Raw genomic sequence first — 24044 nt, forward strand, 5'->3', positions numbered from 1 at the left:
AAATCCGGTCCATTACTTCTAGATTTGGTCCGACCTATGCTGACTAGACCTCTCTAGGCCCATTATGAATTATTTAAAATTGGAACAGTTATCAGCAGGGACCTATATGTGAGCGGCTTGCCCAGAATAGCCCATAACAAAATTTAAATTATAAAGGAAGATTTAAAAATATTTAGTAATAGGCTCACCCCAACTCAAATTTTTTCAGCCCAGCCCAGCCCAGCCCACCTGCAAACCCTTCTCCTTCCTCTCTCGACCTCGCTCTCGCTCACCCTCGCCGCCTCTCGCTCTCTGCCTCCTCTCTTTTGCTCGTCCACTCGCACTCGCGCTCGCTCTCTGCCTCTCTCTTGCTCTCGCTCGCCCTCGCTGCCTCTCGCTCTCGCTCGCCCTCCGGCCCTCGTTGCCTTTCTCCTTCTCTCGCTCGACCCCTCTCGCTCTCGCTCGCCCTCGGCCCCTCGCTCTCTGCCTGACTGCCTCTCTCTTGCTCTCGCTCGCCCTCGCCCCCACGCTCGCTCGGCCAGTCGCCCTCGACCCCACGCTCGCTGCCTCTGATTCAGATTTTCGTTTTACCCCCCAAACTTCCAGTCTCCAGATCTGCTTCATTCGAGCAGGGATCTGTATTACTGGAATGTTTTCTCTTCTTTGATTCTCTCGATTGACAGCTAAATCTAGATAGTTTTTCTGTTTTTCGGCCATATTTTTTTTACCTGTTTATGGTTGATTTGTTGTTGAAGTCTCTGCCTTTTTTCAGCAAGTTTTAAGTAAGTGATTTTTCTAACTTTGTGTCTGCTTGCCTATTTGACTACTGCATTTAGTTAGGAATTGTCGTGGTTGGAAGCCTGGAATTTGTTATTGTGAATCTGTGATTGGATATTTGAATCGACCATACTTTTGCCTTCTCTTGTTTGAACTCTAGAAATAGAGTTGTTGTAATGGCCTTGCATTTGCCTCAAATCTTGAGTTAAATATTTTAATTGTTCGATTATTGAATTGTGCTATTTTATTTGTGTATTTTAGAATTTAGAATGGAACAACAATCTTCTTCAAAGAAAGAAAAAACATTGTTATCTTTTTTCAGAAAGAGAGATCATCATACCAGTGAAAGTACTTCAATTCATAGTGTGCAAAATTAATCTAGTGAATTTACATCAATTCCTTCAAGTTTATCTCCTGAAATTTACATCAATCTAGATGAATTTTTTGTTTCAAAACCTCGTCGAGCACAAGTTTAATGAAAATTTGTTGTACTGATTTTTTGGTTACATAAGAATTTTATTATATTAAGTTTTTAAAATTTCAGCCCCCCCAACCTAAATTCCTGGATCTGCCCCTGGTTATCAGCCTTCCCCCTCCGAACAACGAGGGAGGATTCAATTCAAAAATCCCGTAAGAGATCCTCCAATGGCAGTCGCCACGAACTTTGCCTTGCTGTTTGAAATCACTTGATTCTTTTGCTTTGATTCCTCAACGATTCCGTCCATTTGGCATGCGAATGTAGGTAACTTAGCAAATGCCCAACTTCCTACTCAAACCAAGCCATTGCATACGCTCTTCGCTTGAAGATACTGTTAAGTTCTTAAAACTCTTTGCTGATACTAAAAAATTGAACTTGGGTAGAATAATTCATGCCCAGTTGATCGTAACTAAACAAGCCACTCCAGACCATGTGATCTCCACGAATTCATTGATAAATCTCTACTCAAAATGTGGCCATGTTGTAACTGCTCGCCAACTGTTTGATAGAATGCACGAACGGAATGTGGTTTCATGGAGTAGTTTGATGGCTGGATATTTGCATAACGGGTTTCCTGTGGAGGTTCTGTGGTTGTTCAAGGCCATGCCACTGGCAGATGATTTGCGCCCAAATGAGTATGTACTGGCAACAGTCCTTTCTTCTTGTTCTGACAGTGGGTCTTTTGTAGAGGGCCGACAGGGCCATGCGTATGTGTTGAAAACTGGACTGGTGTTGCATCAGTATGTCAAGAATGCACTTACGTGCTTGTATTCGATGTGTTCAGACTTGGAAGGGGCCATGAGTGTTTTAAATTCAGTGCCCGAATCAGATGTTTTTACATATAATTCTATTATTAAAGGACTTATGGAACATGGGTACTTGAATGAAGCATTTGAAGTTCTTGGTAGGATGGTAGGCGGGTGTGTGACATGGGATACTGTTACTTATGTTACTGTTTTTGGCCTTTGCACTGGTCTGAAAGATTTGAAACTGGGTTTGCAAGTTCACAACCGCTTGTTGAAGACAGATATTGAGTTTGATGAGTTTATCGGTAGTGCAATTATAGACATGTATGGGAAATGTGGCAACATAGCAATGGCAAGGAATGTATTTGATGGGCTACAAAAGAAAAATGTAGTCGCATGGACAGCAATATTGGCCTCTCACCTACAAAATGGGTGGTTTGAGGAAGCACTGAAACTCTTCTTTGACATGGAACTTGAGGGTATAATACCAAATGAATATACCTTTGCTGTATTGCTGAACTCATGTGCTGGTTTATCTGCACTTGGACATGGAAATTCAGTTCATGCACGTATTCAGAAGGTTGGATTCAGGCATCATGTTATTGTGGGAAATGCTCTCATCAACATGTATGCAAAAGGTGGGAACATTGAAGCTGCGAGTAAAGTGTTTGATGATATGGTATATCGAGATTTTGTTACTTGGAATGCAATGATATGTGGATACTCGCATCATGGGCTTGGTAAGGAAGCTTTGATTGTGTTCCAAGACATGCTAGCTGCTGAGGAGCCTCCTAACTATGTTACCTTTGTTGGAGTTCTTTCTGCTTGCGGACACTTGGGTTGGGTAAGAGAAGGCTTCTACTATTTGAACCAATTAATGAATCAACTTGGGATTGAAGCTGGATTGGAGCACTACACCTGTATTCTTGGGCTTCTAGGAAAAGCTGGTTTACTTGCACAAGCTGAAAATTTCATGCGGTCTACACCAGTCAAATGGGATGTTGTTGCCTGGCGTACTTTGCTGAGTGCTTGTCATATCCATAGGAATTATCAATTAGGGAAGGAAGTTGCAGAAATTGTGTTGAATATGGACCCTAACGATGTGGGAACTTATAGTTTGTTGTCTAACATGCATGCCAGGGCCAAGAGGTGGGATGGAGTCGCCAGGATTCGCAAGCTAATGCGAGAAAGGATTATAAAAAAAGAACCTGGTGCTAGTTGGATAGAGATAAGAAATCATACTCATATATTCGTCTCAGATGATAATAAACACCCTGAATTTAGTCAGATTTATGAGAAGGTAAGGGAACTGCTGGCCGAGATAAAGCCCTTGGGCTATGTGCCAGATCTTGCTATTGTACTGCATGACGTGGAGGAGGAACAAAAGGAGCATTATCTTAGTTATCATAGTGAAAAGCTGGCAATAGCATATGGCCTCATGAAAACACCTGCAGAAGCACCAGTTCATGTCATTAAGAACCTAAGGATGTGTGGAGATTGTCACTCTGCTGTGAAGCTTATCTCAAAAATCACTAACAGAATGATAATTGTGAGAGATGTTAATCGTTTCCATTCTTTTCGAGATGGATTATGTTCTTGTGGGGATTATTGGTGACATTTCTAGAGCAAATGTGAAAGAAGTCAGTTGCACGAAATCAGGCTCTCTCTGTGGCGCAACTGAAGGATAATCGTTTTGTTCCATGTTCAGCTAGTTGAATTGGACATTCTTCTCAGGGAACATTAGTTCTATGTCTCCCTTCGCCCTGGAAGTATACCATTGGGCTTAATCTTTTAGAGACCTTAATTAGTGACCACAGAAGGCCATTGTGCAAGTGCAACCAGCCAGCTGCTGCTAGTCGATATGAAGAAACATGCATGGTCTATGGTGGAGGAACATCTACAATTTCTTTGACTTGACAAACCAATTGAATTCCTTCTGAATCATGCGCTCAGATCTTTGGTACCTTCTTCTGTAAATGCATTGTCAAAGTATCCTATTCATGTCATCAGATTTAATCAGAGGTTCCTTTTTCTTTATTCACGAAGGCAACGAGCAAGTTTAGGCAAGTGAAATGGAAAAAAGTTGTGTCCCAGAGGTTCGTTACCATGATGATACAAAGTTCTACACAAAGGAACCCATTCCTAGTGGAAACAGGTCCATTTTTCTCTTAGAATGATCTAGCTACTGAATATAGTTTTAGTATGTTTTCTCTTTCCTTTGTATTTTTCTTTGTATGAATAACTAACATGATTATCATTGCATTTATTTTCAAGCAGGAAACCTGCTAATTAAACTGTGTTTGCTGAAAACAAAATCATAGCATTTAACTGAACCCATTTAGGAAGAACTTGAATTGCATGTTTTCTAAAGTACAACATTCTCGTCGCTACTGACTAGCTAGTATCAATTGACATTTTCTAAGAATTCCATTATAGAGGACAAATAGAAGTCAAAACACACGACCCATGTATACACATGTCAGGTCCAATGGATCTGATGAGTATACCTCAAAAATTTTGCAAGGAATTATGGAGAATTGTGTAGGAGAGTCTTGATCGGAGAAAGAGAGAAGAAGAAGAAGAGAGAGAGAGAGAGAATTTAGAGGAAAAATTCAAGATTCAATTCATTTATGTCTTCTTCGAGTGAGATCAATTTGTATTTATACTGATCTCACCAGCCAAGTGGACAATCAAGTGGACAATTTGAATAGTTCTTGCCAAAATTCTATACAACTACCAACTACCATGTGCTACGGCTACTACTACCTTCCCGCCTCTCTTTATTTAGTAAGCACATGTTAGGCACATGACACTGTTGTGTTTCCATATTATACTTGTTGGTTTCACCATGTCAACTAAGTGATGGAACACAACTATATCAATTATCTTCATTCACCACCATCTCATGAAACTTCTCCATATGAAGATGGTGTTGAAACTTCATTTCATCATTACTCCGCTAGGGGATGTTATTCACATCCCGTCCCAAGCCCAGATAAAGGAGGAGGGTTGTGTTAGGTAGCTGACAGTCAGTGTAAAACCTAGTCGGATCCAAATATGAATTCTAGACAAACTATTTGTTGGGGCGTAACTTACATAGAAGTCTAGAATTCATGTAGCTGACCCCACGTAGTGGGATAAATGCTGGATATGTTATTGTTGTATGTTAAGCACATGACAGTTTACCCACCCCATGAAACATTTCTTATCCTCAAGAAATACAAAGTAGACTAGCTATCCTAGGGAACTGTGTGAGCAAATCAGGGAGATATTCCCATGTGTTGTGGTCGTTATGAAGATGAGACCATTTCACTAGCACCTGGGTTATGGGGGCTCCATGCCTGTAAATGACCCTTCTATCTAGAATAGCAGCGGGTTCTGCCTGAGGCACACTGCTACTCGTACCCTAGGGCATACTTGCACTCACATGTTGTTCTCCAACGCCTCTCTTCAATAGTGACACAAGGAACACCAGATGAATATGCGAATTCTCCGATAGTCGCAACTGATATGCCACCTTACCTAATTTAGCCTCAATGGGAAAGGGGCCGTAGTACTTGGGGCTTAACTTGGACACTGGTTTTGTAGTCAATGCCCAGACGTGGGTTGGCCTTAGTCTCATATAGACCTCATCTCCTACTGCAAACTCCCTCTCGCCTCTTCCTTTATCAGCCTATTGTTTCATTCTATTCTGAGCCATAGCTAAATCCCTCTTTAGCTGTCCCAAGATTTCCTGCCTTTGTTGGAGATGATCTTCTACAGCTGCCACATTGGTAGTCTCCTGAATAGCAAGAAGTAGTGGGGGCTTATACCCAAACAGGGCTTTGAATGGTGACATCCCGATAGAAGTGTGGTGGCTGGAGTTGTACCACTACTGGGCTAATGATAGCCACTTGTGCCAGCTCTTGGGGTGGTGGAAACATAAGCACTTTAGGTAGTTCTCCAAACACTGATTGACTCTCTCCGTTTGTCCATCAATTTGGGGGTGATAGGCTGATGACATGCTTAGCTTAGACCCTAGAGATTTTAGTAGAGTTTACCACAATAGACTGGGGAATACCTTAATTCCCACCAAAATTCTATACAACTGCCAACTACCATGTGCTACGACTACTACTACTACCTTCCCCTTCTTGTATTGTATAGTGTAGTCAAGGTCCATCAGATTTGCCATACCCTTCTTTGTAATTGAGTGTGTAGCTTCTGTTGAAGCAAAATCTTTAAATTTGGATGGTCTGTCTTGATCATGAATTGAGCCCCTTCTAAGTAGTGCCTCCATTTGTCTACTGCCATCAACACTGCTACAAACTCTTTCTCGTAAGCCCCACATGTCTAAGGGCTAAGGCTTGGCTAAGAAATGCTAGGGGCCTTCCCTCCTGCATTAATACTGCCCCAATTCTAGTCTCACAGGCATCTGTTTCTAGCATGAAGGTTTTGTTAAAGTCAGGTAGGCCCAACACCGGGGTCTCACTCATGGTCCTCTTGAGTTGTTCAAAGGCTGCTTTAGCCTGATCATCCCACTTGAATCCTTCCTTCTTCAATAATTGAGTTAAAGGCCTACTAATGATCTTGTAGTTCTTCACGAACCTCTTGTAGTACCCTGTTAGACCTAAAAACCCTCTCAAGGTTTTAAGGGTGTTAGGCCTTGGCCAAGATTGCATGGCTGCTACCTTTTTCGGGTCTGTGCTAACCCCTTGGCCCAAGATAATGTACCCGAGGTACTCCACCTGCCTTTGAGCAAAAGCGCACTTTCGACCTCTTGATATGCAATTGGTTGACTCTCAAAGGTTTTAAGGTGCGTCAAATGTTGGTAAAAAATACGACTATACACCAATATATTGTAAAAAAATAGCAGGATGAAGTTTCTTAGGTGGGGTTCAAAAATGTGGTTCATCAAGGATTGAAAAGTAGTTGGGGCATTGGTAAGGCCAAAGGGCATTACTAAGAACTCGTAATGGCCCTGGTGGGTTTGAAAAACAGTTTTGGGTATGTCTTTAGGGCTCATTTGAATATGATGATAGCCAGTTCTTAGATCAAGCTTAGAAAAAATGGTTGCATCCCTTAATTCATCTAGGAGGTCTTCAATGAGTGGAATTGGGTATTTGTTTTTGATGGTCATGGCGTTTAGTTGGCGGTAATCTACACAGGAAAGCCATGATTCATCATTCTTCTTTACTAGCAATACCGGGGATGCGTAAGGACTGTGGCTATGTTGAATTAGAGACTATTGTAACATTTCTTTGACCATTTGCTCTATCTGTGTTTTCTGGGCTGGGGGTATCCATAGGCTCATGCATTAAAGGGTTCAGAATTGAGTTTCAAATTGATGGAATGGTCATGGGTTCTAGGAGAAGGTGGAGTTGTTGGCTCTCCAAAGAGATCCTCATATTCAAACAAAAGCATATGAAGTAGGTTGAGTTGATTTACCTCCCACTCTGCTTGATAGGGGCTGCTGACCACCAGTAAGAGTTCACTGTTTATCCTTTGATCCTCCTCCCCTTCTTCCACTGCTTGTATAGAGAAAAGTTGGGCCACCTGAGTTAGTTTCTGCTTCTTCTGTAAACTCTTTCCCATGATCATCTTGCACACTCCGACTTCCTTACTACCCACCAATGTCATTCCCTTCTGTTGGGATGAGACGAAATTCAACCCTAGATCAACCCTTTATAACTTAAACAAACAGACCGATTTCATAAGCGAATAAATGTACTGAATCATACACAGAAACATAAAACGAATCAAAAACATAAACACAAACGATTTACCGTGGTTCACCCGTTAAAGAGGGCTACGTCCACGTTGAGCTCCGGCAAAGGGAGTTCACTGCACTATAGGGATAAAAACGTTTACAACCACTGATTACAAAACAAAGAAAACTCTCAAATCTCACTGTACAAAATCAACTCTCACCTTAAATCGGCCCCATAACCATAGGACTACAGGTTAGAGGCACAAACCCTAGAGAGAAAATAAACATTCGTAAACTATACAGAGAGAGAAAGAAAATACAGAGAATGAATTGAGTAAACCAAACACGAGGACGATAATTGGAGGCTGTGCGCGCTACTGATCTCGAGGCCACTGTAGAGGATATAAAGAAGACACCAGTGATGGAGATCAAGTCGTATAAAGGCACAGGAGGCAACATCGACGATAGGGTAAGCAACAGGTAAAACGACAAGGTGTTTCGCCAAGTGAAATGGCAAAGGCAGTTTCTGTTTTGGCCTTCCACCCAGGGCCCAAAACGCTGCCGTTTTGGGCAGCCTTGGGGGTTGCCAAAAGACCCTCCAGCCTTGCCAGAAACGCTGCCGTTTGAAGCTTCACTCAAAATACAACACCTTCCCTTCTTTCTCAAAGGTCACCTCCATCCTGTTAAAATCGAAGCAAATGGGGCTCGCTTGCTTCATCCAGTCTACCCCCAAGACCACATCACATCCCCCCCAATTTTAATAACCTCAAATTTGCCTCGAACTCTTCACCCTTCATCTCCCAACAGAAGTCAGCGGAAGCTGACTTGTTCATCACCTTACTTCCATTAGCCACCGTTATTGAAAGTGGTTGTGTGTTAATCAGTGAGCACTTCAATCGCTTGGTTGTACCTTCGTCTAAAAAACTGTGGGTACTCCCACTGTCAATGAGGATCATCAACTTGCTTTCTCCTACCTTCCCTTCCACCTTGATAATTTTGTTGTTGGCCAGTCCTCTCAAGGCATGTAGAGAAATCTCCCCATTGTCTTCTTCTCCTTCTTCAGGCACATCTAACATGTGTTCCTCCTCTCCTTCCAATAGAAGCAGTTGCTTCTTACATTGGTGCTTGGGGAAATACCTATCCCCACATTTAAAACAAAGATTAGCTTGCCTCATTTGCTCTATCAACCTATCCCCTTGTGTTTTAGGGCCTGGAAGTGGTAAGCTCCTCATCCCTTGCACTCATTTCCAATTCTCCCTTCCTTGAATCTTTCCAACGGGAGCTAACACATTGTGTGTTCCTCCCCTATTTATAAATCATTGCTTCTTCATGAGCACTTCCACTGTTAGCTCATGCAACTGGGCACTATCAGTGGCATGCTTAAGGGTCTGTGGCTACAACACGTTCACCGTGTGCCTTAACTCCTCATTTAATCCACTAATAAAACTGGAGACGAAATAAACCTCTGTAAGGTAGTGGTTATGGTTGAGCATTAATGCCTTCAGCTCCTCAAACCTCCTCTAGTACGCTACCATCGATCCATTCTGTCTTATCTTGTTAAACTCCTCCACCACATCTGTCATTCCTCTCTCCCCAAACCTCTAGTAGAATTCTGCTACAAATTCCGCCCATGGGCATTCCCCCTTGTCTTGGCCCATCCTTGGTACCAATCATCCCCAGCATCGTTAAGGTAGGTCGCAACCATGGTCACCTTCTGGTGCTCAAGGATTCCAAACCACTCAAAGGCCCTCTCGCATCTTTTAATCCACCACCGAGGTGTACTTCCATTAAACACGGAGATATCCAATTTTGGCATTGGTATGCCCAGGTGGCCTAGGCCTCCATTCACCCCTTGCCTTTGACCAACCACATTCTCCCCCATTTCCCTTGGCTCCTTCCCAATCTCAGAGGTTCTTGGTCTCCTCTGACTCATCCCATGGCCAGGAAGGAACATATCTGCCCTTTCCCTAGGAGGAAAATCTGGGGAGAGGCTTACCGATTATTGTCGCGCAGACATGACCATGAAGCCTTGTAGCTTCTCACGAATCTGCGCTCCTACTTCTTCTCGAATTTGATTAACTGCACCATCTAATTTGCGATCAATGGAGATGATCGCCTTGTGATTACGATTTGATCCAAATTCTAGCTAATCTACCCTTGCCTGCAAGTCTGATACTATGGACTCGAATTGGTGTAGTTGCGCCTCCATATTCTTCATCCTCGTGCCATCTGCCATCACCATATCTTTCCCGCAGCTTCGCTTGGCCCTGGATTGCTCTGATACCAAATTGTCTAGTCCAACAGATCTAAGGAGTATATCTCAAGAATTTCGGAATTCTGGAGAATTGTGTAGGAGAGACTTGATCGGAGAGAGAGAGAAGATGAAGAGAGAGAGGGAGAGAATTTAGAGGGAAAATTCAAGATTCAATTCATTCATGTCTTCTTCGAGTGAGATCAGCTTGTATTTATATTGATCTCACCAGCCAAGTAGACAATCAAGTGGACAATTTGAATAGTTCTTTTCCATGGTACGGATTCGGGTATATGGTACGTTACCTAGCTAGATATGTGGTACGTAGGGGGTAGGCTTAGTTGGTGCGCTATTTTGGGACGTGGTACGTTTGGAAATTTTGCTCAGTTCGTTCTTTACATTATCAAATTCATATATTCAATAAATTTAATATAATTTCACAATTTTTCTTTTTAAGTTATATAAAGTTTAAACAATGTTAATTAGAAAGAAAACTATTATATATATATATATATATATACAAACTGTGAAAAATTAAAATTCTGCATAAAATAAATGTTATGAAGACAAGATAAATGTCAAAACAAGATTCACCAAATCTGTTTTACTGTTACATAACAAAATATATTAATACAAAAAGATAAAGCAAAACATAACTCATATTTTAATTCCTTTTCCTTGCTAGTTCTCTCTGTAAATGTCCTTTGTTGTTGTTCATCATTTGCATTTGGAATATCAGTATCCAGTGAACTCCATCTCATCTCAAATATGCTTATAGAGGATTCCTCCAAGCATGTGTCATCAGGATCCATATCCCATTCATTGGAAGGATCATTTTTGTAGCCCTCAGAAAATCGTGACAGAAGACGAATGTTTGAATAAATGAATACTAGTTTATCAGCCCTTGAACAATTCAGCCTATTTCACTTCACATTGTGAATATAAGAATAAGTATTCCAATTTCTTTCAGTCGAAGAACTACTAACAAGTTGAGATAATACCTTTTTTGCCACCTCTATTAATTGTTGTCATATCCTCGATTTGAATAGAGGCCTTCCTTTAATTTGGAGAAGACATAATAGGTGGGAAAGAATGAAACGAGAAAACGAGGGAGGGAAAAGAGAATTGGAGAGAAAGAGAGAGATAAGAGAGACAGAATTTGAGAGAGAAAAGAAGGGAAAAGATTAGTGTAGTATTCTCACATGATCCCCATCCTCGTTGTAGTCTTCTTATTTATAAGGGAGGCGGTTAGTACATCTTCTAGAACAGCCAAATGGCCAGCCAAGTGGCTATGTGCACTTAGCTTTAATTCTCTACATCCACTAGTCCATGCCTGCGAGTAACTATCTCAACTAACTGAATGACTAATTACAATATTACCCCCTTGGCTGTGACAATTGTGGAGTTTCTGACCCATAAGTAGATCACTAATCAATAGCATCCATTGTCACAACATCCATTTGAGCTTGTGGCATAGTATAATGCCTTTTTTTATGTGAAAAGTGGCAAATTGATCACGTAAGAGTCTTTGCTCTGCTGCATCTTTACCTATCCTTTCAAAAACATCCATAACCCCTTTAACAACTTACTTGTCACAATTTGGGGCTTTTCTAGCAATCCCACCAGGTGCTGGTGTTCCAAGGTAAAGTTGATCATAAAATCTAGGGGTTAATGCAAAACCAAGACAATGAATAGAATAATTCATTTTGGTCCACCTTTTATAATGATGCTTTCCATTTTGGGGTAACAATCTGCATATTTGTTGCTGCCCATTATGTCTTTTATTTCTCCCAGCATCGTATCCATTTTTTCATAGAACTCCCCCATCTTTGGGCCTTCACCATCACAAAATTTGATCAACAAGTAAATTGGTTTTATAATCTGAATTATATTTTTAACCTCCTCCCAAAATTCTTCACTTCGAATTATTTCAGCAACCATAGATCCCTTTGTTCTTGTGCATTCATCTCCTTGTTTTACCCATTCTTTCCATGCATCTCGAACAACAATGGTGATTAAAGCATCTTTACAATCAAGTAGCCTCTTTAGTAGCACATAATGTGAAGCAAATCTAGTCTTGGCAACTTTTAACAATTCAAGTGTTGAATTAGCTCTAAACATTGCCAAGGATTGTGTGTGGTTGTTCATATATTTGACAATGGCTTTCCCATTCTTATATGTATTTTGCAGCCAATCAAAGCATTCAGCAAAATCTTCGAAAATCAAGTTCAAGGTATGGACCACACACAAGGAGACCAGAAAATTTGTTTATGTACCTTCTCAATTTCATGTCCAGCTGCTTTGCAATTTGTTGCATTGTCGGTCACCACTTGAAGAACATTTGATGGTCCAATTTCTTCAATCGCCTTGAGTAGAAACTTAGCTATAGCAGAACCTATTTTTTCAACTCCAGAGAAGTCTTCAGCATACATGAACATTGCTCCTCTAGAGTTGACGGCAAGAACATTTATCAATGGCTTGTGCTTGACATTTGTCCACCCATCTGATACAATAGAGACACCTTGGCTGTACCAAGTGTCTTGGATTGGACTCAAGTCTTTCTCCACATTTCTTTTACATTCATCTAACAAGACAGTTCTTGCCTTTTCAAAAGATGGAGCTTTGTAACCTTTTGGGCCTCTGTTAATTGCTGTTACCATCTCCACAAATTGAGGATTTCGCAAAACATTAAATGGAATCCCATTTGCACAAAGTCCTCTCATCACCTTTAAATCAACTTGTTCTCTTTCCAGGATATGGAAGGAATCTTCAATGGGTTTTGAAACCATAGGCTGTTGCTTCTTGTTGACAGTAGATGTTTTTAAGGATGAAGATATACCATGTTGCTCTGCTGCTTAGACTTTTCTGCTAATTCTTCCATATTCTTCCCGATTCTTCATTAATGTAGGACACCGTTGAATGCCAGCTTTCTTCCCTGGTCCAGGCCCAAAGAAGTGTTGGTGAACCCTAGTGTATGAGCTTTGAAAGTCCTTATTTCAATATTTGCACTTCCACAATTTTGACCCTCCAGGATTTTTCCCTTGTGCAGCACCAGTAACAATAACAACTTCATTCCATAGTGGCGGCTTTGATAATAAATCTGCTTCTGTAGGATGCTGGGTTGTCTGTGCAAGTTGCAAAAATTAGATTTTCATCTTGTTGGAACTCTTCCGCATTTTCACATGACTCTTCACTATCACTGGAATTAGATTTTTGGCTCTCATGAGAAGCAATAGTGTTATCAGGTAAAGGCTCCTGCAGTTTTCTCTTGCCAAATACCATATTGACAAAAGTTGAAGACAAAGAGAAACGCAGATGAATAAGGATACGAAGAGGATGGGTTGCTAAGTTCTATTGGGATTCATATATAAGAGAATATCTCTTGAGCCTTTTAGTATTCCCAGGCCTTGTTTAAAATTTGATAGATTAAGTTAGTTTTCCTTTTTAATGTCTTTTACTTGATTATTAACTTATTATTCTCACGGTTAAGAACTTAAGATAAAACTGTACAAGAAACTTCTTATTTATTTAAAAAAAAGAAAAGAAAACAGGACACTTACTGTTAATTATACTTAAATTCATATCCAATTGGTATTATAATAAGAGTTCTAATACCATATTATAAAGAAAGTTACATATTCAATTGTACATATGAATATAAGTGCAATCATTGGCCAAGTTATTAGAATACTGCTACTGATGATTAAAATTGATTCTCTTTTTTTTTTTTTTTCAGTGGTTACATTCCAAAATTAAATAATTGATTATGGCTGAAGATATCTTAATCACTTGTTTTATGTTGCTACTTTGATCACTTGTCACAATCCTCTAATTGCCTCTACGCATGACTAAATTCTGTTTCACCTAAAGTTCTTATATGTATAACATCAAAATGAATTCATATGTGTATAGTTTTACATGATTATATTAAGGGTGTGTTTGATTGGAATTATTTTCCATAAAAAATGTCACATTAATGAAAAATTTTCTATACTTATATGTTTGATTGCTTAACACTTTTCATATAAAATTTTTATGGTACAACACATTGAAACATGTTTTGTTCCATTTTTTATGAAAAATTACAATTAGGAGGGGATGGGAATTGTTTTTTGTAGCATTGAAAAATATATATTTTTTTTAATCAAACACACCTTTAGTGACTTTAAGATATATGTATGACCATAGTTTTTAAATTGGCCAGAGTTCTTATCAAATCAATAGACTTTAAGATATAAGTATGGTTTGACATGATTATATTAATTAACTTTTAAGATATGAGTTCTTGTGTATGGGACATGAATATAATGATTATATTAATTGACTTTAAGATATAAATACGATTGTGGAAAAGTCCTTATTAAATCAATGATCAATCATATTCTAACTTGGTATGACTATATCCATTGACTATTTTATTATAGTACATATGTTGCTCACTTGAGATTATATTTTTTAAATTGTGTCTAATTGATATGAATAATTAGATTCCACATGTGCATGAAGAGATCTAATTTATGTACATTCTTTATATTAATGCATCGTATTTTCCAAAGGGGGTTCAATACCTTTCATCAAGTATAGATTGACAAATATGATAATTAGTGAACATGAAGTCTATTCTTAGAGTTATTTATTTACAAGGATTCTAGAATTTTAGTAAGTTTGAAAATATTCAATTATCATTCTTTTTTGTATGACACACTACCGAAATTTAAATGAAGAAACAAGTGAAAATAATAAATCAATTACGATATGTGAATTTTTTTTTTTTTTAAAGAATAACAAATAAGTTACTTGGAAGGACTGAACTTAGCTACAAATTACTCTAACTAATGATACTATTTTACAGATTCTACATGAATTTATCATATATGAATACTAAACAAAATTTAGAAGAATTAAAATAGAATTCATTAAATTTTATAATAGTCAGAATTTTAAAAAATAAAAAATATTGAATTGGTACTCTGCTTGAAGTAGTGTTAAATTAACTATTTAATGGCTAGTAATAAATGTATTTAATAGCTTGTCTGCCATTGTTGAGACCGTTGAAATTATTGACTCCTCATGCTCAATTTTTAATTTCTTATTTAAAATAAAAATTCTATTTAACAAATTTAGGGTTCACAATTAAATTTGAATTTATAAAATAAAAAAAATATTTTTTTACCAAATACCCCAACCCCCAATTTGTGCCCACCAATCACCCCCTTTCTCGCTCTCGTCTCGCCCTTGCCTTCCTCCTGCTTTGCAAAGTGAAAACTCTTATCTCTTTCTTGCCTCTGCCCCTTTTGCTCGCTTGCCCTTACTTTTGCCCCTCTCGCTTGCTTGATCTGTGGCTCGCTCTTGCTCATCCTCGGTTGCTACCTCTTTCTCGCTCTTGCAATCTCGCTCATTTCTTTATTTATGGTATGTTTTCTCATCTCTTATTCTTTTTTGTGATTCTCTTCTCTGTCGGTGACGGTCGTTGGTATGTTTGACAGTTAGTTTATTTTTAACTTCGATTCGTTGATTGTAGCATCCCAATACGAGCACCACTACGAACCAATTCAAAAATGCATCGTGAACTGGGATGCACGAACTAGTTTATGGTTCTTAAGGGAGGTGAACGAACTAGCTAACTATGCTACGGCTACTATTATCTTCCTGCCTCTCTTTCTCTTTATTTAGTAAGCACATGTTAGGCACATGACAACACACCAGCTCAGTTCATTGTGCCACTGCTGGTGCTCAACGAGAACTATGAATATATATTTTAATTAGCATATATAGGAAAGGGAAAATACAAGTAAATTAAAGTTAAACATACGAAAAGCTCTTATATATATGTATATATATGGGGCTTTCTTATTACATAATAGGCAGCCTACTCTCGTTTAGTACAAAGGCAAAACAGCCACTGCTAGAGCTTGGATGGAGGTTACATACATGCACACACACATATGTATGTATGTATGTATGTATGTATGTATGTATATGATGAATTTGTTTTAAGAGTATATATACTATAGCCATATAGCTTTAGCATTTCTGAGCAACTGGACCAGCTTGCCCTTGACATGGAGGCTCATGACCTCGTTAGAACCGCCAATCAGCTCCTCTCCTATGAAGACGGCCGGCACGCTCGGCCACCGTCCCAACCCCTGCAACTCGGCTTCCAGCTGCTGGCCATTGGGAAGCTGATCGAGCTCATACACTTTAGGGTTTGCTCCGAAGCCGGAAATCAATGTCTTGATGGAGTGGCACATGCAGCAACTGCTCTTGCTGAAGATAACCACTGGCTTTTCTGCTCCCAGACTCATCACTGTGGCCATGCTCCCAGACTTTTCTGCTCCTTTCTGGGTGGAGAATGCTTCAACAAAGTTGGATCGTTGGAGAGAGAGAGAGAGAGAGAGAGAGCTAAGCAATTGTTAACGGAACTTGGAAGTGTGTTGGTATGAGGAGAAAGAGAGGTCTGATGAAAGCTATAAATAGAGAGATGTGTGCATGGGAATGGCAACTGGTTCAGACTATCGAATTGGAGAAGCAACAGAAGAGAAAAAGTTTAAAAGATATTCTGAAAGATAGAAGCTAGATTCCCAAAATATATTGGCCCTTATCATTGCTCATCAATTAAGGATCTTGTGTCTGCCTCTCCATGGAATATATCCACCAACTTGGTCTTCCCTAAAACCATCAACACATGCATTTGGCACGTGATCAATATGGGGTCTTATATACATATATATGCATGTGTTTAATGGATTATGTTTACATGCATGTTGCTAAACCCCTGATCCGTTTAGTCTGAACAATTCACTGAAGACTCGAATTCGAGATATTTCTCAACGCATCAACGTACACTTTCACTTGGGCAACCCCACAGGGTTGATGATTTAAACCTTGTTAATGATAGCATGGTATGATTGATGGTGGTTGTAGCCTTGTTGCAGCTAGCTAGCATCTGGGCGAGGTGGAAAAGGAGGTGGGCTTTATCCAACTGGAAATATATATATATATATACACACACACACACACACAGATATAGATAGATAGCCTCTTTGTTAAGATTCTCATGCATCTGGTTCAGTTTAAGAGAACCGAAGGCTAATCAGCCCTGCATGTTTAATCATGCGTACGTAATTAAAGCAGGAGAGGAAGCGATCAAATTAATTAATGCCACTTAGAAAGCTTCATTAATAGTTTTGGCCAATTCTCTCACATATAGTTATTATTATTGCAATAATAATACTAATTGGAAATGGGAAGATGTATATGGCCCTTTAAGATAGATGGAAAATCATTATATTCTTGGCATAAAATCACGTGGTTACAGTGGGAGGTAATCTTTTATCTTCTTATCACCAAAGTGAATCTTTCTCAAGGGACCCTAGTTAAGCACTTAAGCACATCAAGTTGTCGGGTTTCCTTTTTAATCAATTTGCCAAATAAAATTGTCGACACCATTAATTGGCAATCGGTTTAATATCGTTGGGTTGTAGTCTATTGTAGCATTGAATAAAAAAGAAGAAGAAAAAGCTGATGGGCATGGATTATATTATAAAGGGTGGCTTCAGATCTTTAGCGATTTAATTAAGCCGTTAATCTCCTGTTAATTAATCATCTGATATTAATTGTCGCAAAGGGAAACTGGAAAGGGAAGACTTTCTTCCTTGGGTTCAAAGAGCAAAAAGCCAAATAAGAAACCTGAAGAAACTGCTTTAGATATAGGCACATATATATATATATATATATAGGTAAACGCTAAGACATATATATTCATTAACTTTGACATCTTTGGAGGTCGGAAAGTTCAGAACTTCTAGTATAATTCTATACATAGAAAAATAACATCTATAATATTCATTCAATATTAACAAATAAAAAACCCATTTCAATCTTTGGTTTTGGACCAGCAGACTACGAATTAGGTGTTGCTCAATCTTATTAATCCTGCAATATATATATAAACATAATTTAAACAAATTAGGTGTCAGTCACATCATACTTTAACATCTTAGGTGAGGCACCAATTTAAACATAATTTAATAACCCATGCAGTGTTCCTTTGATCATCCAACCCTAGTCATTAGCAAAGAAGAAGGAACAAATCCATTTTAGTACAATAATAACATCTTGCTTTCTACGGAAGATGCCGACTCAAAACTCAAATGGAGTCATATCCGAGTCCATTCTCCAAAATTGACACTTGAGAACTGTAATTGTAGAGGGAATATTTGTGTACTGGATATGATGTACATGTATATTTATCTCTGTGTAGTCCTTTTATGGGGTCACAACGTCAAAAAGTAGTCCTTTTAGGCATATTTGTAAAGAGAGGGCGTAACCCAGCAGCAGGCGAGCTGATGATCCTTTAGCTTGTGGATTGGGACCATATATATGTATCTTCCTCTCTCCTTCACTAAATAAAGTTGGCTGAATTCTGAATGAAAGGCCAGTTTTAGTCGTTGGCCAACTCAACCTGTGAATCCACCTCCCGAAAGACAAGACGCCATTGATTTACATTTACATTCCTGTCATTGAATAGTGTTATTGGCGCGCCGAGGAGTGAGGCCGACTTCTCACGCCGAAATGTCACCTTTTGACTTTGACTCACTGCACTCTGGTGTTTCTGGGGCCAAATATCACCATTCATAGTATATATATATATATGTATATATTAGCTCCACACACTTAATAGTAATTGGTTTCTAAGAAAGAGAGTATATATATGATGATGAATGATGTGGAATTAGAATGGAAGTAATTTAGGTGCATCATTTATTTACTATTATTGTAGACCCATTAACTCATGTACACTAAAGTTGAGAGATAGACTCAGGTTATCTTAGAAAAGTAAAAGCTTACATATATAATTAAAATTTGATATAATTAGGTTAGAAAGAAAGAGCGTGACATATCAAATGTTAAAAGATGTGTACAACATGGGTATATATATATATAAGATTTGGCGTCAACTAGACCTAGTAACAATTCATTTTAAACATAAATAAAGTCAATATGTTATTGTTCCCAAGTTAATTGAGACCACAGCTCCACTTTACAAGCTGGCAAGATTGAGGTATTATATTCTATATCAGAAGTGATTTGCTTCTTAGTCTTGCAGTTTTCCCGATTCATATTATTCCCCCAAATCAGTACTAACGATTCCACAAAATCAACAAATTTCATGCGTGTGATTAGATTATGCCTTGGGCTTTATTCTGAACTGAAAACAACTATCAATCTTGATAACATAATAATAATAATAATAATATTCTTGCAGTGAAAGCTTCCCCTCCTTAAAAGAAGCACATGTTCTTGCCCTTCATGGGAACAATATATATCATCCCTTATATAACCTTTGCAATTCATAGCCGAGACTACATCATGAATAATTTTACCAACACAAATTTTCAGTGTTCAACTAGCAGAACAATCAAATCTCCAGTGAAGTCATCAAATGATGAAAAAACATTTTCTTCAAAGTGTAGCAGCCAGCATGGGGAAAGGTTGCAGAATTGAAAATGGACAAAAAAGACAATGAATTCAGTTATTGTCATCAAAATATAACAATAAATTTATTTGATTAGAAACGTTATCGTCTGATTGTTTGATTTTACAAGGAAAAAAATAGTTAAAGGACGTGAGAAAATTCTTGCGTAAACACTTCAATATTCAAGTTAGACATTGAGAATGCTAAAAACTATAAAGTAGGATTTTTACCAGTATCAGAGATGTATTTTTTTTTAAAATAAAGACCTGGAGGAGAATGAGGTGATCCTAAATCCCCTTAGCTTAGGATTCTTTATAGATATTTATTTTAATATCTTATCCTTTTAAGTGAACTAGTTTATGGGTAGGACTTTAAGATTACGTCACCACTCTCCAATCTGTCACCACTCTCCAATCTTTTGTGTGGGCTAGTTTGTTATAAGACTTTACATTGGAAAGGATTGCATCGCCACTCAGTAGTCCTTTGGCTTTGACAAGGTGTTTGTTCATGTCTAAATGTCATGAGGGTTCATGAGTATCTTATTATCTGCGTGTGTTCGGGGCAAACTCTTTGTCCATCGACACAAGTGATTCCCGAACATCTTAACGATCTTCTTTGTAATTTGTTGGTGCTTCTGATCTCTTTTTTCCCCTGACGATGGTCCCCAAATCATGTTCGTGCATCTTTGCACTTTTTGATGTTGAGTTTGTCTTAGATCATTCTCGCACTTTTGCATTTTGATTTTTTATGTCGTTCTCATGTTTTATGCATTTCTGATTTTAGGTTTGTGCTAGTTTCTCTATTTAACATGTTAGTAGCTCACACAACATATAAAATTTTGCAGTTTAACTTTTGAATTGTGAATCGTTAAAAGCTTTTACCACTTACACTGTGCTTGCTAGGAAGGGGGTGTTCCATCTGCTTCCCAGTCTTATGAACGTGGGACTAGCGTTATGCTTACACCTTAGTTATTTAGTTCATTGTTGATGTTGCACTTGTGCTTCTGCATTTTTGGTTTTGATCTGGTCTCATACATTTTGCACTTTTGACCTTAGGTTATATATGCTTGATCATTTTTGCGCATCTATCACCTTTGAATCTAGGTTATCCTATAGATCATTTTTGTGCTTTAGCATTTTTGACCCATAATTCGATCTCACGGTTGCTAGGTTTTCCCTTTATTATTTTGGTGATTCTTGCATTTTCTTTGATTTCTTAAACTGTTCTCCTGCTTTTACACTTCGACTTTTAGATTGTTCTCACTCTTTTGCACTTCAATTTATGTATTGTTCTTGCGCCTTCACACTTTGATTTTTGGACCGTTCAAGCGCTTTCATGCTTCAATTTTTAAACCATTCTCACATTTTCGCGTTTCAATTTTTAGATCGTTCTCGCCCTTTTGTACTTTGACACTAGGCTTCGTTTGTCTATTGGAGTTTCAACCCTTTTTAATACATTCATTGTCCTAGAAAACAAAATACATAAAAAGGAACTACCACAAGATGAAATTTAGTTTATTCATTGCCTATGATATTTTCCTAAGGCGGGCATATGAATTCTGAATTCTTTTGCTAGCTTTTGGCTTTCGAGCGATGAAGCATGTTTCTTGAATTTGTCAAAAGAGCCTTATGTTCCTTCATTGCTCTCTTTGTCTTGAATTATCTTCCTAGTCTCCATGGTAGTCAGTATGTTCTTTCCCCTAGGCTCTTACGTCCACAAATTCTACCAGTTCTCCATCCTTGATTAGTGTCTCTATTTGATTCTTCAAGTCTTGACATTTGTCAATGGAGTGGCCTTGAGTACTGTGAAATTGGCATAAGACATCCCTTTTCCTCTTCATAGGCTTGTTAACCTTCTTGGGGAATTTAATGAGGCTCGTTCATTTGATAGTTGTCAAAATATTGGAGCATGATTGTGTGAGCGAAGTATATTCTATAAATTGGGGTCGAAGAGTTTCATCGTGTCTTTTAGCCTTCTCTTTTCTTTGGCTTATCTCTCCACCAAAGTCTTTTTCTTTTCTTTTCTAGTTTCTTTCTTCAGATTATTTGCATTACTTTGGCCTGTAAAATATACTTATTAGCTCGAGCAAACAAGTCTGTCAGGGTAGTTGGCTAGTCTAAGGCCAAAGATTCTTGTAAAAAAGTGAACCTACATCCTTTAAGCATGGTTACCATAGCTATTTCGACTTGCAAGTCTCGTATTTCTAAAGTTGTATTCTAGAACCTGTCCACGTATTGTCAAAGAGTCTCTTTGTTGCCTTGTTTGATATTGAGAAGATAAGTTGCATCTTTTTTTCGTTGACTATTGATGATGAGTGCCTTAATGAACTCATATCTTAGTTATTCGAAAGTGAATATGGAGCCTTCGGGTAAGTTGTTGTACCATGCTTGAGCGTGATCTATTAAGGTTAGAGGAAAAGCTCGGCACATAATTTCATCTTCCCATCCATGTAACACCATGAGGGATTCATAATTCTGAATATGGTCGTGAGGGTTGCCCTCGTCCGAGTACGCAGTCATTTGGGGCATTTTGAACTTCTTTAGCAAAGGTTTCTCCATGATGGTAGTGGCGAAATAAATTCTCTTCCTAGGTTGATCTTCTGACACAGGCAACAACTTTTTCTGCTCCAAGATTTCTTCAATCATTCTTTTTATATTCACCGCCTCGTGAACATTGAATGTTGACAAGTCATCGATTTCATTGATATTTTTCACAAGACCCCCCGACGAAGCTTGTTCTTCGTCAATAGACGTGCTTTCAACAATTTTGAAGTACTTCTCTTTTTGAGAATCCTTTTGGGTTCTCTTGCACCTTTTCAATGTTCCATCCCTTTCCTTATTCCTAATTCAGGGAGGAAAAGGGTCTCAAGTATGAGTTCTTCGAGGAGGAGTTGGCTATGACTGAGTTCTTTGTGGTTCCAGTGTAGTATAAGAACTTTGCTCATGTGCCCCCTAAAGAGGGATCAAGCTAGACACAAACTTCCTCAAGGCTAAGGGTACTGCCACTCGCGGGGCAATATTTTGTAATAACCTAGTAACTTCTTGTAGGTGCCTGTATTCCTTTTTCATGTTGGCGTCTCAAGGATTTATACTTTGCCTATGGCACCATGGAAAAAGTTTATTTGATTAGGTCTGTGAGTCCCGTGGGACGAGTTTCTCGTCGATCGTGGGAGTGAGTCTCTGGCTAATCCTAAGAGTGGTTCCCTAGTTGGCCCCGAGGATGGATCTCCAATTGGTCATGAGAATAAACTCTTAACTGGCATTGAGAGTGAGCCCCCAGATAGCTCTAAGAAGGGATTCCCATCTAGTTTTGAGAATGGGTCCTTAGCTAGTAGTTAGCCTCAGTAGGAGATTCCCAGCTGGTCTTGAGAATGAGTCCCCATGTGGCCTTGGAAAAGGATTCCCAACTGGTTTTGAAAGTAAGTCCTCAACAGGCCCCAAGAAGGGATTTCCAGCTAGTCTTGAGAGTGAGTCCCCAGTTAACCCTAGGAAGGGATTCCCAATAGGTCTTGAGAATGAGTCCCCAGTTGGCCCTAGAAGGGGATTCGTAGCTAGTTTTGAGAGTGGGTCCTCAATTGGGCTCTGGAGTGAATTCCAAACTGGTCTTGAGAGTGAGTCCTCAACTAGCCTCGGGAATGGATTCCCAACTGGTCTTGAGAGTGAGTCCCCAATTGGCCTCGGGAGAGGATTCCCAATTGGTATTGAATATGGGTCCCCAACTGGCCCCAAGAAGGGATTCCAAGCTAGTCTTGAGAGTGAGTCACAATAGACCCTAGGAGGGGATTCCCAACTGGCCCTGGGAGTGCATTCTCAATTGGCCTTAAGAAGGAGTCCCTAGAGGGCTCTAAGGCTGAGGACCTCAAGTGGTGTGAGGCTGACTATCAGGTGGCAGTTTTGTGGGGCGTAAGGGATCGTCTCGTGCTCTGAGTAAACAACCCAAGGACTAAGCCTCTGCTTTTTCTCGACTCTGTTGATTTGTAACGGCCCGCCTCCTGGAGCCCCTACCACAGATAGAGGATCCGTGAGAGGATCATTATTAAAATGATATCGAACAATGACACAACTACAACACACCCACAATAACATAACCCTTATTTAAATCATAATCTCTTTTTATTATAACATCTCATAAACATCTTTACAAACCTTTCATCACTTGGGCCCACTTGGGCTTACATAATATGCCTCCATCTCACAAACATAAAGCATTACTTTCATCCAGACACACGACACCCAGGATCTAGGTTTGGGAGAGCTCTGCACTTGCTACCATGACATGTCAATCTGAACCCAACCTCGATGAACGTACCTGGAATGATGTTAAAAACAACGTGAGTCGCGAGACTCAGCAAGCTCTAGAAAAGAAAGGTTACGGGTTTAGGATAGGACTCTTCCCATGACACCCCATGCAATTCATGTCAATGAAATCACGCCATGTCATGAGCTATACGTACCTTACTTCTACATGCATAACATAAAATAAACTGCACATAAGGAACCAGGGGCCCACATAAGTCAAACATTGGCACCCGGGTCCCACATACAAACCTGTTGTAGCCTAACATAGGCTACCATATCATCATTCTCTTAGACCAGCCTTTTCCTGACATGGTCGGCTTTTCCTGACATTCAACTTTTGTCTTTTCC

At 39.1% G+C, this 24044-nt stretch overlaps 3 protein-coding genes across 6 annotated transcripts; 1 reads left to right on the top strand and 2 right to left on the bottom strand.

Moving 5' to 3' along the window:
* Nucleotides 1–226: 226 nt before the first annotated feature.
* LOC127786777 (pentatricopeptide repeat-containing protein At5g39680) lies at nucleotides 227–13496 on the top strand. Of its 4 annotated transcripts, XM_052314430.1 has the most exons (4): nucleotides 227–4135; nucleotides 12111–12153; nucleotides 12829–12892; nucleotides 12970–13494. In XM_052314430.1, exon 1 carries the CDS (start codon nucleotides 1511–1513, stop codon nucleotides 3593–3595), a length of 2085 nt encoding a protein of 694 aa, XP_052170390.1. In that variant the 5' UTR covers nucleotides 227–1510; the 3' UTR covers nucleotides 3596–4135; nucleotides 12111–12153; nucleotides 12829–12892; nucleotides 12970–13494. The 4 variants fall into 4 exon arrangements, with proteins under 4 accessions (XP_052170390.1, XP_052170387.1, XP_052170388.1 ...); XM_052314427.1 differs by having other exon boundaries at nucleotides 12111–12892; nucleotides 12970–13496; XM_052314428.1 differs by having other exon boundaries at nucleotides 227–761; nucleotides 1301–4135; nucleotides 12111–13496.
* On the bottom strand, nucleotides 11622–12709 carry LOC127786803 (uncharacterized). The gene is made up of 2 exons (XM_052314465.1): nucleotides 12197–12709; nucleotides 11622–12092 (listed from the first exon to the last, which is right to left on the bottom strand). The coding sequence occupies exons 1-2, from the start codon at nucleotides 12707–12709 to the stop codon at nucleotides 11622–11624; spliced, it is 984 nt and encodes a 327-aa protein (XP_052170425.1).
* Nucleotides 13497–15658: 2162 nt separating the features above from the next.
* LOC127787103 (monothiol glutaredoxin-S6-like) lies at nucleotides 15659–16376 on the bottom strand. The gene has a single exon (XM_052314964.1). The coding sequence runs from the start codon at nucleotides 16235–16237 to the stop codon at nucleotides 15929–15931; it is 309 nt and encodes a 102-aa protein (XP_052170924.1). The 5' UTR covers nucleotides 16238–16376; the 3' UTR covers nucleotides 15659–15928.
* Nucleotides 16377–24044: the final 7668 nt, after the last annotated feature.

Source organism: Diospyros lotus, chromosome 12, assembly GCF_014633365.1.
Source record: "Diospyros lotus cultivar Yz01 chromosome 12, ASM1463336v1, whole genome shotgun sequence".
Classification (NCBI taxonomy): Eukaryota; Viridiplantae; Streptophyta; class Magnoliopsida; order Ericales; family Ebenaceae; genus Diospyros; species Diospyros lotus.

Excerpts from the sequence above, each read along its gene's own strand:
- LOC127786777 (XM_052314427.1), top strand. The coding sequence starts at position 1,511 with ATGCCCAACTTCCTACTCAAACCAAGCCATTGCATACGCTCTTCGCTT.
- LOC127787103 (XM_052314964.1), bottom strand. The coding sequence starts at position 16,237 with ATGGCCACAGTGATGAGTCTGGGAGCAGAAAAGCCAGTGGTTATCTTC.
- LOC127786803 (XM_052314465.1), bottom strand. The coding sequence starts at position 12,709 with ATGGTTTCAAAACCCATTGAAGATTCCTTCCATATCCTGGAAAGAGAA. Across the intron at positions 12,093-12,196 it reads CTGGACATGAAATTGAGAAG|AATGGGAAAGCCATTGTCAA; the intron begins GTACATAAACAA and ends AATACATATAAG.